Source organism: Vitis riparia, chromosome 13 (genome assembly GCF_004353265.1).
Source record: "Vitis riparia cultivar Riparia Gloire de Montpellier isolate 1030 chromosome 13, EGFV_Vit.rip_1.0, whole genome shotgun sequence".
Lineage (NCBI taxonomy): Eukaryota > Viridiplantae > Streptophyta > Magnoliopsida > Vitales > Vitaceae > Vitis > Vitis riparia.
The window spans coordinates 4,985,767-5,003,750 of NC_048443.1; the positions used below are offsets into that span (position 1 = coordinate 4,985,767).

At 36.6% G+C, this 17,984-nt stretch overlaps 2 protein-coding genes across 2 annotated transcripts; both read right to left on the reverse strand.

Moving 5' to 3' along the window:
• LOC117928202 (disease resistance protein RGA2-like) lies at positions 1-1,362 on the reverse strand. Its single transcript, XM_034848123.1, has one exon. The coding sequence runs from the start codon at positions 1,360-1,362 to the stop codon at positions 1-3; it is 1,362 nt and encodes a 453-aa protein (XP_034704014.1).
• A 2,485-nt stretch (positions 1,363-3,847) lies between these two features.
• LOC117928183 (putative disease resistance RPP13-like protein 1) lies at positions 3,848-17,209 on the reverse strand. The gene is made up of 12 exons (XM_034848096.1): positions 12,750-17,209; positions 11,942-12,027; positions 11,777-11,850; positions 10,982-11,311; positions 9,288-10,771; positions 9,116-9,184; positions 8,258-8,358; positions 7,631-8,070; positions 7,242-7,376; positions 7,006-7,080; positions 4,553-4,655; positions 3,848-4,435 (listed from the first exon to the last, which is right to left on the reverse strand). The coding sequence occupies exon 1, from the start codon at positions 17,171-17,173 to the stop codon at positions 12,836-12,838; it is 4,338 nt and encodes a 1,445-aa protein (XP_034703987.1). The 5' UTR covers positions 17,174-17,209; the 3' UTR covers positions 3,848-4,435; positions 4,553-4,655; positions 7,006-7,080; positions 7,242-7,376; positions 7,631-8,070; positions 8,258-8,358; positions 9,116-9,184; positions 9,288-10,771; positions 10,982-11,311; positions 11,777-11,850; positions 11,942-12,027; positions 12,750-12,835.
• Between the last annotated feature and the right edge of the window lie 775 nt (positions 17,210-17,984).

The window sequence follows — 17,984 nt, forward strand, 5'->3', positions numbered from 1 at the left end:
TCAATTTTTCAAGACATGTGAGATTTTGCAATCCATTTGGCAGCTTCTCCAAGTTAGCACAGCCTTTATTTCCAAATATTCAAGACTACAAGACAGACACTGCTCCTCCAAAGACACAAGTGCAGGACACCCTTGAATCTTCAAATGTTGAAGATGACCGAGGCTATCTGCTCCCAATCCATTTTCCCACAAAGATGTCAACTCATCACAGTCACATATCACCAGGTTTTCAAGGGCTGCTAAATATGGCCTAAATCCATGTTTTAGACAAGTCAGACCATAAATCAATCGTAAATAGTAAATAATGTAAATGACAACTCCCATAAATCCATGTTTTAGTCGAACATCAAATGACAACTCTGCCAGGGTGTAACTTGAACAAGTTCCAGTGATTGTAGAAACAACTCCCATGTTACGAGTTGTGACAATAATTTTACTACCTGATGCCCCAGCTCCTAAAGGAGAGCACAAGCTGTCCCATTTGTCACTCCTTTCACTCCAAACATCGTCTAAAATAAGTAGATACCTTTTTCCAGATAATTTTTCCTTGAGAGAGACTTGAACTAAATTTAAATCATTGGCATCATGAATAGTATGAGGAGCAACTGACTGTAGAATTATTTTAGCTATCCTCAAAACATCGAAGTCATCTGAGACACAAACCCAAACTCTCAAATCAAAGTGATCCTTCACTTTGTCATCATTGTATGCAATCTGGGCAAAAGTAGTTTTGCCCAAACCTCCCATGCCAACAACTGAAATTATGCAGACTTCATTGTCAGTGGATTCATCTTTGAGCAACATGTCAAGTATGGCCACTTTATCTGTTTCCCTACCATAAACATGAGATTCAACTACCAAAGGTAGCCTATCTCTTATTTGGTGGGAACTCCCTCCAGCATTCTCTCTAAGAACCAGGTCACTTTTCTGTGTTGAAATATCCTGTAATCTGGCTGTGATTGTCTCTATCTTGGACCCCATCCTGAAATTAAACTTAACAGCACTTGCACTGAAACTAGTACAACAAGAAGGGATGAAGCTCCATACCTTACTAGTGCTAGGTTGAGGTATAGCCATCAAGTTGCGCCACAAAGCTTTGGTGGCAAACTCGTCCAAAATGTCCTCCACATCATAAGCCAAGTCCTTGAGCTCGTCTAGCCACATCTTCACCAACCGATTTGTCATCTGTTTCTCCTCTGCATCCTTCAGCACCGCATAGATTTTTAACAACATTCTCTCCCACTTCTTGATTTCAGCATGGACTTGCTCTTGGCGTGCAAACTTCAATAGCTCTGAAGAGGCCAACTTGTCAAATAGTGTCCCAATGAAAGCAGATAGAAAAGCCTCCCCAACAAAAGCCATAGTTCCTTTTTAGGACACAAAGAAATTATGGTGAATCAAACAGAGAGAAACAACACAAAAACAAGAACAACAGAAGGAGAAAGGAATGTTGGTTTGTGCTAAGACTTTATGAAAGCTCAAGCAAATGCTTCAAATGGTAAGGGTGTAGATATTGCCATAATCATATTTTTCTTCTTTCATTAGACTTACTAATAATCCTTTAACCAAATTTAGTAGTTTAAAATTTCACCTAGTTAACATCGTTCTAATTTCTAACCAAAAAACTGGTGATACTTAGCCTCAAATCTGGATATCAATATCAATCCATTGCCAGTGTACAAATTACTATATTGCATTATTCTTGAGAGCCTGCAATTGTTTTTAGCCCCAAACAACATTGAGGGAGAATCTTGCCAGCTATAATTTACAAGAGAGAAATTACAAAATCAATTTGGTGGGTCTGTTTGTTATTGGAAGAGAAGAAGATAGAAAATATCGTCTGAATTTTAAAACCAGAACTCCAAGTGTTGGTCTTAGATTTTATAAGCTGAACTTCCCATTACAAGAATACTTCCAAATCACCCAAGTTTTGAAAAGGTCAAGCTAGAAGAGACATATGCGACAGTTAAATTTTGAATGTGATGGCCAAGAACAGGACACAAAAGTTTTAAAATCCATAATCAAGACTAATCCTATCAAACAAGAGTCAGCAGCATTCCAATGGTGTTCAGTGTTCATGACGAAAAACTGTTGGAATATCTCTAGGACCCAGGATTCCCCTTTCATGTATTCCAACTTCCAAGAAAAGGCAACAAGAGGGAAAAGGAAAAAAACCATCATACAAAGGAAAAGGAATACATATACCACCATGCCAATTGGCTGCACTTAAGGTTGGGAAATCTGGACTTCATCTGCACGTTTCTTCTGTCCTCACTGATTAAGACGCACAAGTAAAATCTAGTGTTAATGAGCCACTGAAAACTAAACTTGTCTCTTTGGAATGGGCAGGCAGATCAGTCCTAAGAATAAAAAATAAAGATAGAGGGACAAGTGATTTGATCTCTGCTTCAAGTTTTCTGGGTAGGGAAACGAAATTCAGCATCAATTCATTGAATTCGATATGGTCATTCTTGGACTGGTGTTCTCCATTAGGACAAATTCCTGATTTCAAGCATGGACAAAAAGGGCCAACTGAAATCAATAGCATTGCTAGAGAGGTGGTTCCCATGAAAATAGGATTCAAAATTTTCTATATCTTTAATAAAAATTTGATTTAATCTTCTTTAAAATTTGGTTGATCCATGAGTAGTTGAAACCATTTTTTTAATGTTGTCATAGTCGAGAATACATTTTATGGGAACAACAATTTAATCCATTTTTTTGCATTAGCTAGATATTGTTTGGATTCAAGTCTACAATTTTCTAGTGGGTTTTCCTTCCTCTAATCTTGTTGGTTGGGGCAAAAATAATTTTGGTGGATTATTGATTCAAAATTAAAGAACAAATTTGAAAATATTTCTTATATTTCTTATATTGATGAACTAAACCATTTTTATCATATCATGAGATATGGTGAATATGAGACAAACCCAACTCAATTTTTCAATCAAAATTTGCCATAAACAAACTTACTTTAATATAAGAGCATATAATTTAAGTTAGATCATGTATTCGAAGCTTTATGATACAGATTTCATTACTAAACTTTTAGTTTTTTTTCTTTTCCTTAATTAGAAACCAAGCCAAGCATGGTATCATATAACCACTTTCTATAAAATTTAGATTAAGACTGTTTACCACTTTTGTCTTTGAAACGTGAACTTAAGTTTAATAATATAAGTTTGAAAAAATTACACAATATGTTAAACTTTAAATCGCTAAAAATCAAATAACAAGATGTGATATGTGGAGACTAATACAAGAATTCCATTAATAGTGCAGTAAAAGAAAAAATACAATTATTTTCGTGGTTTGATCAATTTGATCAATATTCACAAGGGGAAGGAGACTTGGATGATGTGCCATCGTTAGAAGATTACACCCTCAAAGCTTTTATATGAACTGAGCTTTTATGCACAAACCTCATAATACAACAACAACATAAATCTCTCTAATAAGAAAACAATTAAACTTGTTGCCCGTAGCATTCTTTTTCCCTCTTGGCTATTCTCACTCCTTTGGTATAAAAAATAATTTCCCTCACGCATGGTTCCCCTAAACAGCTGGAGAAATGCTGTAACTCTTGGTAAATATGCATATTGGTAACTACCCGTTCAGTTTTATCAAATGTGAGTCATACAACATAATAAACAGTCCACACTTCAAAAATTTGAGAATAAATATCAAATTAAAAAGTATCGAAAAATTTTGAGAGACCTAATACCAGAAAACTATTATCAATAAATTTCGAGAGAACTAATACCAACTAAAATTCCCATCAAATTTCCATCCTTGGATGGATGCTGCATGTGACCAGGTTCTATACAATCACCAACACCTAAAACAATCACACAAAAGCCTCTAATCTACCAAATGCAATTAGAGGCATTCATAGAGGAATAATTCTTATTGTGAATCACGATCAATTGTTTCATTACATAAACCCTTTTAAGTTTCTGTCAATCAGGAATAAATAAATAAATAAAAATGAGAAAACTAATTTAAGAAATGGAGGAACACATGATCAGTTACAAGTGCATTATAATAGAACCATCAATGTGAATGCAGTGCAGTGGTAGATAGTGAAGGCATCTACAAGCACAGTGGAGTGTACAATAGGTCTTGGACAAAATGAGAGAGAAGCATATCGCCAAGTAGGCCTTCCCATGGTGTTGTCTGAGGTACTGTGAAAACCTCTCAAGCTACTTTACAAGACTTGCAAGTTGCAACTCCCTTCTAGGTATTCAAATGACTATGCGGCCGAGGAGGCTCTTCTTCCCAAGTATCATGCGATGGAGCTGAGGACGCAACAATAATAGATGCGCCAGAATCAACCTGCAGATGCTGGTTTTGTGCCATTGAGTGGGAGAGAAGAAATAATTTGGAGTAGTTCGAAGCCAAATGTAAAAGTGTTCAACAAGGTTATAACATTGACCTGCAGGTCCACATGCAGAAGAGTCAAAGGCAATCAAGAAAATGTTAGTTTAAGATAGTGAATATATATATATATATAGAGAGAGAGAGAGAGAGAAGCAATATAGTTTTTCCCTACCTTAGCACTAGAAATCCAAAAATGCAGTAAGACCAACTGAGAATCTAGGATGGGCAGGATCATTTTGTAGCCCCTCCACAGGATGTGTCGAAAGATGAATACACTGAAAATTTGGAAAAAAAAAAATTCTTGTAAACCCGCATAAGTATAATGACTCTTAGTAAATTTTAAAAAGTGTTCATAAGTATCCAATGAATAAAGCATGACAAAAAAAGGGTTTGAAGCACATGGAGGATATGCAGTGTATTTCAAGAGGAAAAAGATAAAAAGTAACAACTATCAAAGGAAGAGAATGCATTGGACAATAGATATCATCAAGGAAACTCATGACAAACCCCTTGTTCTTACATGCAAAAGAAGCTCCTTTCCCTTGAGAATTTCTTCTATTTCCTTTTTCTCCATCCATTCTAGACTAATAGGTTAAAAGAATTGCCATCCATATAGTACCTTGACTCTAACCAACAACTCTTCTGTGACAATCTGATAACAACTTCTTTACAGTCTGAGGTGTATCTCCCACAACACCCAAGAAGGGCCATTAAGTCTGCAACCACCAAAAAATGCACCACTGCCTGATCTAATGTTTTTTCTGCCTAATTGCTCATATAAAAGAAATGTGGAAGGACATCAGTGATAAAACTCTACTTAAATGGGCTTTCCACACGGGAAGTGATGCCGTCCTTTATACTCTACTGTGCTACACATTAAAAGAAAAGTACCCTCAAGCACTAGTCTACACCTCATGGTAGATTTCAAAGCCTGTTGTCACAAACTTAGTCGTTTTCTAAGCTCGTACGGCACTTAGACAAGTCAAGACACTTGATCTTGTTAAGTTAGCCTTACTCCCAATGCTTAGCTTGCTAGGCTAAGATGCTTACGACTTGGAATCTTTAGAAGGCGTAGTAGGCGACTCTTAAAGAATGGAAGCTTTATTGCTCAAATAAAGCTTTACAAGTGCTTTGAAAACTCACTTGCTTGGTTGGTTAGGTTCTTGGGTGGTGCCTTGGCCAAATGAAGCCCTCACCTATTTATAGGTACCAATGGAACTCTCTGGAACCTTGGAGGGTTCCTTACAAATGAAGAAGATTTTAGAACATCCTACACAATTCTATGTACAAGCCAAGGTACAAGAACATACAGGAGATCCCTAGAATTCTCTAGAAAGCCTTGGACTCCTCTCATGCCTTCCACCATAGTATAGAGATGTGTGGACATCTCTAGGCATCTCTAGAACCTTCCACACTCTTCTCACCAATGGCTTAGTGTAGATGGCTCCAGGAGTTTCCAGAAGCTTCCTGGCCTCTATATAATCCTCATGGGGAGTGTAATTTGAAGCATCTTGTGACACTGTGCAGAACATCTAGACAAAATCTATGCTTGATCTCATCATCCCAGTCATATGTGTGTGTTGTGTGTTTTATCAAATTTCTGACAACCGTTTCCGATGCCTTTCTACACACTCACCAAATAACCTTCACCTCATCTTGCTCTCAAACTTCCTCCTTACCATCTTCCTCCACAATTTGGCCCCCACTGCAAATCTCTGAAGCCATTTGCCTAATAAGGCATTGTCAAATTAGAATCGCCGAGAAAATCATCCCTGATTCTAATTCTTAACTTATTCCCTATTCTTTGCCATGAGAAATCCCTCCATAAACACTCTGCAATTATTCCCAATCATTCCAAGGTCGAAAGAAAAAGTTAAGGTCAAAGTGATATAACAGGGGGCCTTGAGGCAAACATTTATTATTACATTCATTGATCATTTTTATCTGACCAAAGGGGAACTCTGCAGCATAGCAGAAATGCCATGCACAAGATGAAGTTCAAACACCAAAATGGCTACTAAACAGAAAATCAAAACTAAAAACTTTAAATACTGTAATACAATTACATTTATAACTTTAAATATTCCCATGCAATTCTTACTATTGCTTCATGTTTATTAAGTGTGTTATACGTTTTGTTTGTAAAACTTCCAAGCGCATCTTTCTTTCTCCTTTAGAGCAATTTTTGTGGAAGATCTAAGCTTAAAAACAGTGAGACTTTATTTGGATCATGGAAAGTTTGAGAGAAAGTATGAAGGAAAAGAATAGAGAAAATGAAAGGAAAGTAAAAATGAAGAAAAATGCAAAACAGACATTAAACTTAATAAAATTTCCATCCATATTTCTTCAAATGTATCACTTTTTTCTTCCTCTATATAAAGAATGAAGAGTTAAAAAAATATATAAAATTTAAGTAAATTTAATTATAATTTTGTTTTATTCCTTCACAGTGAACCAATGCAAGAGAATTTAGATTGGCTCTACCATTTTCTTTTCCTTTCCTTAGTACTTTCCATGATCCAAAAGGAACCTAAAGGTTTTGAGTTGTTAAAAAGAATAATTGCTATCCAAAGCATACTCATGATTGTGTGACTAAAATATATATCACTAGAGTAAGGTGCACACCTGCCTTTATTTTGGGGCAAACGAGTTCATAAGCCATGCTTGAACTCCACAGAAGTGATGTGAAGGGTCAAAATGCTGCAAAAGGTAATAGAATGTCAACTAAGTCTCTTTCACCCTAGAAAATTATACATACAAATGAGCATTATAATTGTATTTGAAAAGTAGAACCAAAAATAATCTGCATGCAACAAAGGAAAAGAGGGCAGTGAGGAACAGAAAAAGGAATTCCAATACACCTGCATTTGTTTTGTAGAAATGAGTTCATAAGCAATGGTTGAACAGCACAGAGGTGCTGTCAGTCAAAAAGCCGCAAAAGGTAATAAAATGTCAACCGAGTCTCTTTCATCTTGGAAAGCAGAACCGATGATGATCTGCATGAAACAGATGAAAAGAGCACTGTAAGGAACAGACTAAAGAGAATGCCGATATATAACTGCATTCCAAATCTATGTCTAGTCAAATTATCAATGAAAATCAAGCTATCAATTAAAATGCAATTTAGTGAGCCATACAAACACAATGAAATAAACGATGAAGCATGTCAACTTCCAGAACAGAAAACTGTAATATTTACTCAAAAAAGGAAAAGAAAAAAACCAGGCTCTACAGTTGACATATAACTTACCACAGTTTGAATAGACTGAGCTTCAGTTGAAATTTTTTTTAGTTCATCTACCTTGGTTCTTTTCCCCCTACATCTAGATATTTGTGAGATCAGAAAAAAAAAAGAACTCAAACTTGACCTCCAAGAATAACAGCATCCTTGTGGACGTAAAGAGTGAAATGGCTTGTGAGATTAAAGCTCCCAGTCAGCCATTTCCCAGGAGGCACAATGAGCTCTGCTCCTCCATCTGAAGCACACTCACTGAGATGATCAATTGCAGACTTCAAGGCCTTGGTTTTCATCTTTTTTCCATCACCATTTCCTCCAAAGTTTGTCAGCACTGCACTGTGTTTCCAGCAGTTTATAGCCAGATATTCCACACTGCTTGCCCTTCCGTATTCTGCTACTCTCACACTCATTAGCAATCCCAGCACCAAGATGCCTGAAACTACCTCCAAAACCTATGCAAAAAATCACACCAAATCTTTATCAGCAAAACCCAGAAACCAGAATGCAAAAAAAAAAAAAAAAAAAAAAAAAAAAAAAAAAAAAAAACCATTTCATAAAACCATAAAAAAGATCTGAAGGAAACAGAGAAGAATATATATGAGAATGAAGAACGTGAGATTTTCAGGAATTGAGGCAGACCTAAAAGGGGAAGGAAGAAAGGTATCTGCCTCTTTTTTTGTGCAGGGAAAATAGAATTTATCTCCAACTCATATGGTCAATGAAGTAGCTGAACAGGGGATCTGCACAGTGTTAAATCAAAAACAGAAATTATAGAAACTGGGAAGCAAGGCATTAAAAATTACAGAAACAGAAATTTGTCATCTGGAAAGGAAATGAATATGGAAATCAATCACCAATGCTAAGACCCAATGGAAGCTTCACTGAGGTAGAGGCATTGCAAGAGAAATTCAATGGTATTAAAAGTGGAAATTTATGTTTCAGCTCAATGAATAAATTGCTTCATGTTTAATAAGTGTGATATATGTTCTGTTCTAAAAATTTCCAAGCACATCCATCTTTCCCCTTCAGAGCAATTTTTGTGATAGTTCTAAAATTAAAAACAATGAGACTCTATTGGGATCATGGAATGTTTGAGAGAAAGTACAAGGGAAAAGAATAGAGGGAAAATTGAAGGAAACTAAAAATGATGAAAAAAACTTGATATTAAACTTAATAAAATTTCCAATCATCTTAAAACGTATTGCTCTTTTCATCCTCTATATAAAGAATGAAGAATTTAAAAAATATATAAAATTTTGAATAAATTTGATTATATTTGATTTTGCTTTATACTTTCCACGGTAACTGCATATCAAATCCACCTCTACTCAAATCATCAATGAAACTCTAGCGATCATTTAAAATGCAATTTATTGGGCCATACAAACACAATGAAATAAAACATGAAGCATATCAACCTCCAGAGCAGAGAACTGTTAGATTTAATTGAAAAGACAAAGAAAAAACCATCATCTACAGTTCACATCATTAACCTACCACCCTTTGAATGGGCTGAGCTTTGGTTGGAAAATTTTTAAATTCATTTCCTTTGTTGTTCTTTTCCTCCTACATGCAGAGAGAGAGGAAATTTCCATCAATATATAACAACTGAAATTGTTTTTGAACCAATGATATTAGAGGTTGTGTATTTGTGAGTAGCCAGGCAGACCTGCATGAAAAAATGGAAGGAAGAAATGTATCTTCTTCTCTTTTTGTGCACAGAAAACAGAATTTAGTTCCAACTCATATAGCCAATGAAGTAGCTGAACAGGGGATCTGTGCAGTTTTGAATCAATCTTCTTCTTTCTCCTTTGGACACCTTGTTAACAATAGGAAATTTCCTTTGAAAAAATGACCTGAGCTTGGGACATTTGAGATGAACAACACTGCAAGAGAAGTGAGGTTCTGGTAACCAGGGAAGCTAGGGATTATAAATTGTAGAAACAGAAATTCGTCATCTGAAAAGGCAATGAATATGGAAATGGACCACCAACACCACGACCCAATGGAAGCCTCACTGAGCTAGAAGGCATTGCAAGAGAATTTCAATGGTATCAAAGGAAAAAATTTATGTTACACCTTTTCAAGTATCAAGGTAGAAACTTGTATCAAGTCCATAAGAGTTGTCTTTTGTGAATGAGATGGTATCTGCTTCCATTTTTGTGATATTAAAATAAAATTCAAAAGAAATGTGTTCATACATGAAAAGCTATCCCTAAACTGGGATGTGCACTATTTTGGGTATAAAAAAAAAATTAAAAAAAAAAATGTGTTCATAGAAGAAAAACTATCCCTAAGTTGGGATGTGCACTATTTTGGGTTAATCCTCTCAACTTCGACCATCAAAGGGCAAAGCCCTGAATTTCTAGATTCAGAAGTGTGGCTACTAACAGCCCTTCCTTCAGCAAAAGGCACCTAAGCTTAAGGATTCAATGATTGTCATTTTCTCAAAATAGCATATGCATTCAATGAATAACTAAGAAACATATTTAAGGCTTTGTGTGTTACCATGTACTTGAAAAGGGTAAATTCTATAAAGAAACTATATGAAAAAAAAGTGTCTGACCAGAGTGAGATATGAAACTGCATTTCTTGGCTGAAGAAAGTGTCCAAAGTACTGCAAAAAATGATAGATCTGCCAAGGCTCTTTACTCTTGAAAAATTATGTGCATGAGTGGAAAGGAAGATAAGAGCAACATGAATATATATATATATATGCATATATGAAAAGAAATATCTAGCCACAACTTTTGTATACCAGAGTGAGATATGAAACTCCATTTCTTGGCCAAAGAAAGGGTCCAAAGCACTGCAAAAAATGATAGATCTGCCAAGGCTCTTTACTCTTGAAAAATTATGTGCATGTGTGGAAAGGAATATATATATACATATATGAAAAGAAATATCTAGCCACAACTGTAATAAAAAACTACTTCATGGCCACCAAACCATTAGTGAAAAATCCCATCATAAATTAAGAAGGGATTGCAGTGCTGGTAGAAGAATACTTGAAACAAAAATTAAGCATATCCAAAAAAAATAAAAATTAAAAACCAATCATCTGGCTATTGGGATCAAGATTTGAGAACATACCAAAAAGGACAAAATTATGATTAAGAAACCTCAGATTTCATCTGCATTGCTTTTGACCCCCTACATGTAACCAATAAATTTCTATAATTATCTAACAGTAAATGGTATTGGGAGTTATGCATTGTGTATGGACAGGCAAATCTAATAATTGATATAAGGAGAGGACTGCAGTCTTTGATTTCTTTCTTTTTGTTTGCTTTTTCTTCTCTTTTTCTGAGTGGGAAAAATAGAATTCAAATAAAACTGCATTGATAATATGAATGGTCATACCTGATTAAAAGTAAGGATGGGATAGGCTTGAATGAATTTTCCTTCTAAGTTTGAGCATAGAGAAATGACCTTCAATCTCAAGTTATCACAGTTAATATCCATGCAGGGGAGATGGATGGACAATGTTGGGCCAGCATCCACTTTCTCCTTTATGCACCTTTGTTTAGAATAAGATAGCCTGTGATGAGCCTTCTAAATACTGCTGGCAGCCCTAATAACTGGAGGTTAATGGACCAACCAATATATGGACACCTTTCTTGAGATACCGTAATTCATATACAAAGTCAACCAGAAGGTTTTGTTGCTAACTCCTATCTTCTTAAGATCAAACTGAAACCAAAACAAAACTGTTATAGCCTTAATGTAAAATACCTTAAAGTTAGCATACATAAACCAACAATGAACTTCTATTAATTTTGATATACTGTGCTAGTTTCAAAGATCTAAAGAAGTAACATACAATTCCTGAGAAAAGCAAAATATTTGAGGCTTTGTAATTGTGTAATTAAAAAGAGTGAATGCATTGTCTTGCATTAAAACAATTTGTAAGTATATATGTGAAGTCAAGTCAATCATGCTAAGCTACAAGAATAGTTGTGTCTGTGTCAAAACAGAGGATAAAAACAGCCTGACTAACAAAATTTAAGAGAAGATGCCAAGACATAACTGCAGTCAAAATCCACCTCTTGGTGAAACAACTTAAAAAGCAACTGAATTGATGAAGCTGATCAACTTGCACAAAAAGATAAAAGGAAAAAAAGAAAAATTCATCTATTGGAGAAATCAAGTACGTACCAGCATGAGAATAGGCTGCAGCTATGATTAGGAAAATTTTCATTTGATCTTCATCATTTACCCCCTTCTTACATCTTCAGAGAAATTTTCTATTAGTATCTGAAAGTGAAAATGGTATTGGGCCACTGAAATTGAAAGTCAGGTATCGTGAATGGGCAGATGTACCTATTTGTTGGCTTTCATTGCTTCGCTAGTGACTGCAATCACCTATTCATCGAGGGAATGGAACATTTCTGTCAAGCAGGACCCATCTGAATGTACAAGGGAAATTGGAGGTCAAATTAGCAGAAAAGAAAAATGAGAACTTGTGAGAACTTTGGAAACACTATTAATGAAAATGTAATATTTCAAGATAGTTTTTACAGAGAGTTTCACTTTATGATTACAATGGAAGAGGTTGAATGAGTGATATTTAGATGCAAATACAGGGAGAGCAACAATGAAGGGATCTGTTGAAATACTTCTTCCAACCATTAAATGGAATGACTAGTGAACATTAGAATTTAGGAATATTTACACCCTGTATCGATTTGGAAAGCAATGCATGACACTTCATTCTTTAATTCAGCACTAATTTGAATCCTCTACGGCCATGGCTAGCTTAAGCTTCATCATGTATAGGTTTCCTTCATTCATCTTTTCCATAGCATGTCTAATATTTGAATAGAAAATTGCATCTAGGTATCCATATCTAAGTCCATTAAATATAAACGCTTGCAGAGAAAAAAACTAAATTTACTATGTTTCAAGTAAATCCAAAACAATAGTCCTAGAAAATCAAAACAAAAAAATTTGAAGGAGAAAGAAAAGAAAAAGAAAATAATGTGAAGGGGAATTTGGTAAGTCAATGTGAAGATGGAATTGGAAGCTGAATGGCGGTTTTTATGGTTCCGAGGATCTTATACACAATTAAACCTATCCCTGAACAGAAGTAAAGTAAAGAAAGGATAGGAAAATGGTAGTGATTTTGTACCTGTAAGGACTGGGGGTTGAATGCATTTCTGCTTCTGTTTCTTTTCCACAACCCACAAACTGCATTTCACTTTCAACTTTTATACTTCAATAGAAATCTTCGTCCTTTATTTCAATGCATGGAATGTGAGCGACGTTGGGCCAATATTCTCCTTTCTCCTTTGAGTACCTTTCTTCTAGTATAGGACAACACAAGATTTCAAGTTTTTCAAGTGTTGCTGGCATCGACCCTAAGGATCGGAGGTTAGGGCAATATGACACATCTAGGGATTGAAGAGAGATGAGATTTTGGAGAGACAGGTAGGCTAGGGACTCCATTTTAGCGATTCTGAGGGAGGTGAGAGATATGGGAAGAAGACACTCTTCATCCGGAAAGGAAACCATATCTGGAAACACATCCTTAATAGTCAATGACGAAAGAGAGGTGAGGGTGTGGAACGCCAATATGGGCTTTTTCAGATTCTCACAGTGAGAAATGTGAAGTAATATCAGATTGGGGGGCATACCATCTTCTGGAAAGGATTCCACTCCCGGACAAAACGATATGGTAAGATCTCTAAGAGATTTGAGGTCTCTCATTTGATGTGGCAGGGATTTCAGATTCTGACATGCAGAGATGTAAAGTTCTGTGAGAGTGGGGGTGGACAAGCCTCTTGCTGGAAAGCACTCCAGACCATCACAGTCAATTATTCGGAGACTCTTGAGGCTGTGAAGGCATTCTGGTAGGATTTTCAGATTTGGATAACCCCCAAGGACTAAATTGTCAAGAGCTGAATTGTTGGGGCACATGTTCTCTGACATGGACTCCAAGTCGGGGCACGCGCGAATCTCAAGTTTCTTAAGGGTGGAGGGTAACTCCCTTGTTGAAAAGGACTTCAGAGATGAACAAAAGCTAATCTCCAAGGATTCAAGGGCACATGAGCTGTAGTTATGAGGCAGCGATTTCAGACCCTTGCAATTACTCACCTCAAGTCGTCTTAGCAATGGTGGCAAACCCGTATCGGGAAATGACTCCAGTCTGGGGCATCCCGTTATTTTCAGCTTTTCAAGACAACAAGTGGAATCGTGGTGCGTCATTCCCTCTGGTAAAGCCTCTAGATTTTTACAATCTTTAATCCATAAACTCTTGAGTGTGGTTGGTAGCTCACAATTTGGAAAGCATCTGAGAGATGGACAGCTAGTAATGTCCAAGAATTCAAGGGCACATGAGTTGTAGTTATGAGGCAACCATTTTAGATTCTCACAACCAATCACCTTAAGGCTTCTTAGCATTGGTGGCAGCCCCGTCTCTGGAAATGACTCTAGTTTAGGGCATCTCCTTATTTCCAACTGTTCAAGACACGTGAGAGTTTGCAATCCATTAGGCAGCTTCTCCAGATTAGCATCGTCTTGTATTCTCAACATTTTAAGATTGCAAGACAGCCTTTGCTCCTCCAACAAAACAAGCCAATCACTCCATCTCATTACTGCATGAAGACCTCCGACAACCCCACTTATCACCTCACTTATCCGCACCCTCTCATCACGTGCTTCTAAACTTACTTCACCAAGAGATGCAAATCTTGAAGAAGCAAATCCCAAATTTGGACAACAAGAGATGTCAAGTTTCACTTGGGAAGGTAGGCAATTAGGCAATTGTTGTAACTTCCTACAATCTCTTATTGTAAGAAATCGAAGACATGGAAATAATTCACCTTCGTTAACTGCATCAGGACAAAACCAGTATTCCCATTCTGCCATTACCTCAAAATTTAGAGACTCCAAGGATGGAAAAGGCTTCACAATCCCTCCATAAAACTCCTCATTTATGGTTCTAACTTCACTCATACCTTCAATACGCAAGACTTTGAGTGAGGATAATTGGCCAAGCGCGGGTAATGATGTGCATCTCTTGCAGCCCTTGAGAATTAAGTGTGTCATTATTGGGAATGATGGGTCCTTCATCCAACTTGGGAATTCTGATCCACCATAAGATGCAATTGTGAGCTTTTTCAGATTTCTATGAGGTCGTAGCTGCTCCAAAACATTCCTCTCATGCATTTCATTTCGTGAAGCACCAAAGTCATCACTCCATTTCATTCTTAACTCCTCAATTCCATGCTTACTCTCTAAATTGGCATCCCTTCCATCTCGAATATTCATCACATTGTGCAACCCCAAAATTGAAAGTTCTCCTCGAAGATCAAATAAATTCTTCAATTCTCTTAATCCCAAGTTGTTACCTTCGCCCACAATAAACTTAGATAACGTTTGCAACTTTGTTAGATTTCCAATTTGAGAAGGCATTTCTTGTAATTCCCATGTGTCAAAGATATGAAGGTGTCGAAGGTTGATTAGGTTTCCAATTCCCACAGGCAACATCGTAAGGTTTCTGCAATAAGATAATATCAGTGCTTGTAAGTTGTAGAGAAGGCATACTGAATCAGGTAACCTTCTTATGGAAGACCCGGACAAATTGAGATACCGCAAATATTTAAGATTGCCAATTGAATCTGGTAACTCATTTATTTGGTAGTCACTTAAAGATAATACCCGTAAATATTTCACTTCCTTTAAAAGGTCATCTAACACCTTACTTGATATGAAGTTATACCCATGAGTTACCTCCATGGGTAGTGCAACCAATGTTCTCAAACACTTCACCTTGTGAAAGGGTTCAAATTTTCTCTGTGTCTCATACTCTTGACGATTGAATGATGAATGACGAGTCTTCTCATAAATGGTGGATTGTTTGTTATTCTCCCATGCACTATCCAAATGAAAGTATATTTCTCCTGCAACTGACTGAGCTAGATCATTGATGAGATCATGCATCACATATCGTGATGAATATTGACTAGAATGTTGAAAAAATGACCTGGAGAACAAATCATCGAAGTATTTAGAACCTAAGTCTTCTGGCCTAGCTGCCTCGTTCGTTTTCTGCAAAAAGCCTTCTGCCATCCACAAGAGGACTAAGTAATCCTTGTCGAATTCATAGTCCTTTGGAAACATGGAGCAATATGCAAAACACCGCTTCAAATGAGAAGGGAGATGATGGTAGCTTAACTTGAGAGCGGGAAGAATGTTGCTTTTTTTTCCCGGTAAATCCCATATCCTGCTTGTTAATATATTTGCCCATGCAACGGGACTTAGTTGGTTGCGCAACATGCCGCCAAGTGCCTTCGCAGCCAAAGGCAAGCCTTTGCACCTTCTCACTATTTCCTCACCAACTTCTTTCAAGTGTGGATGGGCATCAAAGTTTCTTGTCCTCAATGCTTGCTGAGTGAATAAAGACAAACAATCGTTGTCTGATAACTCCCGTAGGGAATAAGCTGGACAAGTTCTGGTAACTGCTGCGACACCTTCATTACGGGTTGTCACGATGAGTTTACTACCGGGTGCCCCAGCTCTCATTGGCATGCACAAAGTATCCCATTCATGACTATTCTCATTCCAAACATCGTCTAGCACAAGAAGAAACTTCTTCCCAGAAAATTTCTCCTTCAATTTGACCTGAAGCAAATTGAGATCATTGACATCACGAGTGTCCGGATCAACGGATTGTAGAATGGTCTTGGTTATTCTCAAAACATCAAAGTCATCAGAAACACAGACCCATGCTCTCAAATCAAAACGGCCCTTCACTTCATCATCATTGAAGGCAAGCTGAGCCAGAGTAGTTTTGCCGATACCTCCCATACCGACAATTGGAATTACGGAGACTTCATCATCACTACTTGGATCGTGCTTGAGTAACATGTCAACTATGGCCGCTTTATCTGTTTCCCTACCATAAACATCGGATTCAACCACCAGAGAAGTGGTGGGCAGAATCTGTGCTCGCTTTCTCTTTCTATCAGACCACCACCCTCCAGCAATCTCTCGTAAATCCAGGTCATTCTTTTGGGCAGAAATATCTTGTAATCTTGCAGTGATCTCCTCAATCTTGGAACGCATACTAGAATTAGACGTAGAAGCACTCGGAATGAGAGAAGAGAGCATGCCTCGCACCTTACTAGTGCCTTGTTGGGGTTGAGCCATGATCAAGCTGCTTCGCAAAGCTTCGGTGGCGAAGTCGTCCAAGATGTCCTCCACATCGTAACCCAAGTCTCTAAGCTCGTCCAGCCATATTTTGACCAGAGGGTTTGTCATCTGCTTCTCTTCTGCGTCATTGAGCACTACATAGATCTTTATCAATATATTCTTCCACCTTTTCAGCTTAGAATCAACTTGCTCTTTACGTGCATACTTCCACAGCTCCGGGGAGGTGACCATGTCAACCAGCTTCTGGATGAAACCAGACAAAACAGCTTCTCCGACAAAACCAGCCATGTTTGTGTTTGTAGGTAACAAGGGATGAAGGGGACTCTCTGCAACTGAAGAACAGATACCGTTGAACTTGAGGAAGAAAAATATTTGTGAATTGTTACTGCTTAGGTTCATTGGATTCCATGGATGTGAATGGTGGTAGTGGTGAGGGTCCACAAGGGTGTATCGTGGAATGTACAGCACATTCAAATCCATTCAAATCCTTTCTCCATTCATACCCGCATTCCACAATTGTTACTCTGTATATAATTAATTTAATTTAGTTTCTCCTACAATTTCTCCATTTTTCTCTTTTTTTTTTTATCTTAATATTATAAGATTCAGTTTTACACTACTTTAAGAAAGCATTTCTAAAATTAAAAATATTTTTGAAGAAAAATTAATTATTTAGTAAATTTAAAAATATTTTTTAAAAATTTTAAAAAAAATCACTTATAATGTATCTTAAATAAACACTTAATATATGATTTTTCTAAAAATATTTTTACATAAAATACTTTCACTAAATTCAAATTATGTTTGGGTTCAAAAAATAACCATATGGTTTAAATGCTATATTAATACTAATGTAGTTTAAGATTTTAAAATTCTTTTTGTTTAATGGATAGCTTTTTTTCTTCAAGGATAATACATCAATGATAAATTTCCATGCACCTTCCTACCTGTCCAATGGAAGATCCAAAGTAGACTAAGAATAAATTACCTTAGTGGGTAATGACTACGACATAGGTTTTGTCACCATGGTGACTTTTGTGCTTGATAATGACTACGACCTATCAAATATTTTATATTGACTTTGAGAACAAATGACAATCATGGTTTGGGAAAAAAGAGATAAGTTTAGTCCACTTTTGCTTTAACCTATCTCTGAACTTGTAGACTTTTTTTTTTAATGCAATAATAAAAGTGAAAATTGGGTTTTAAT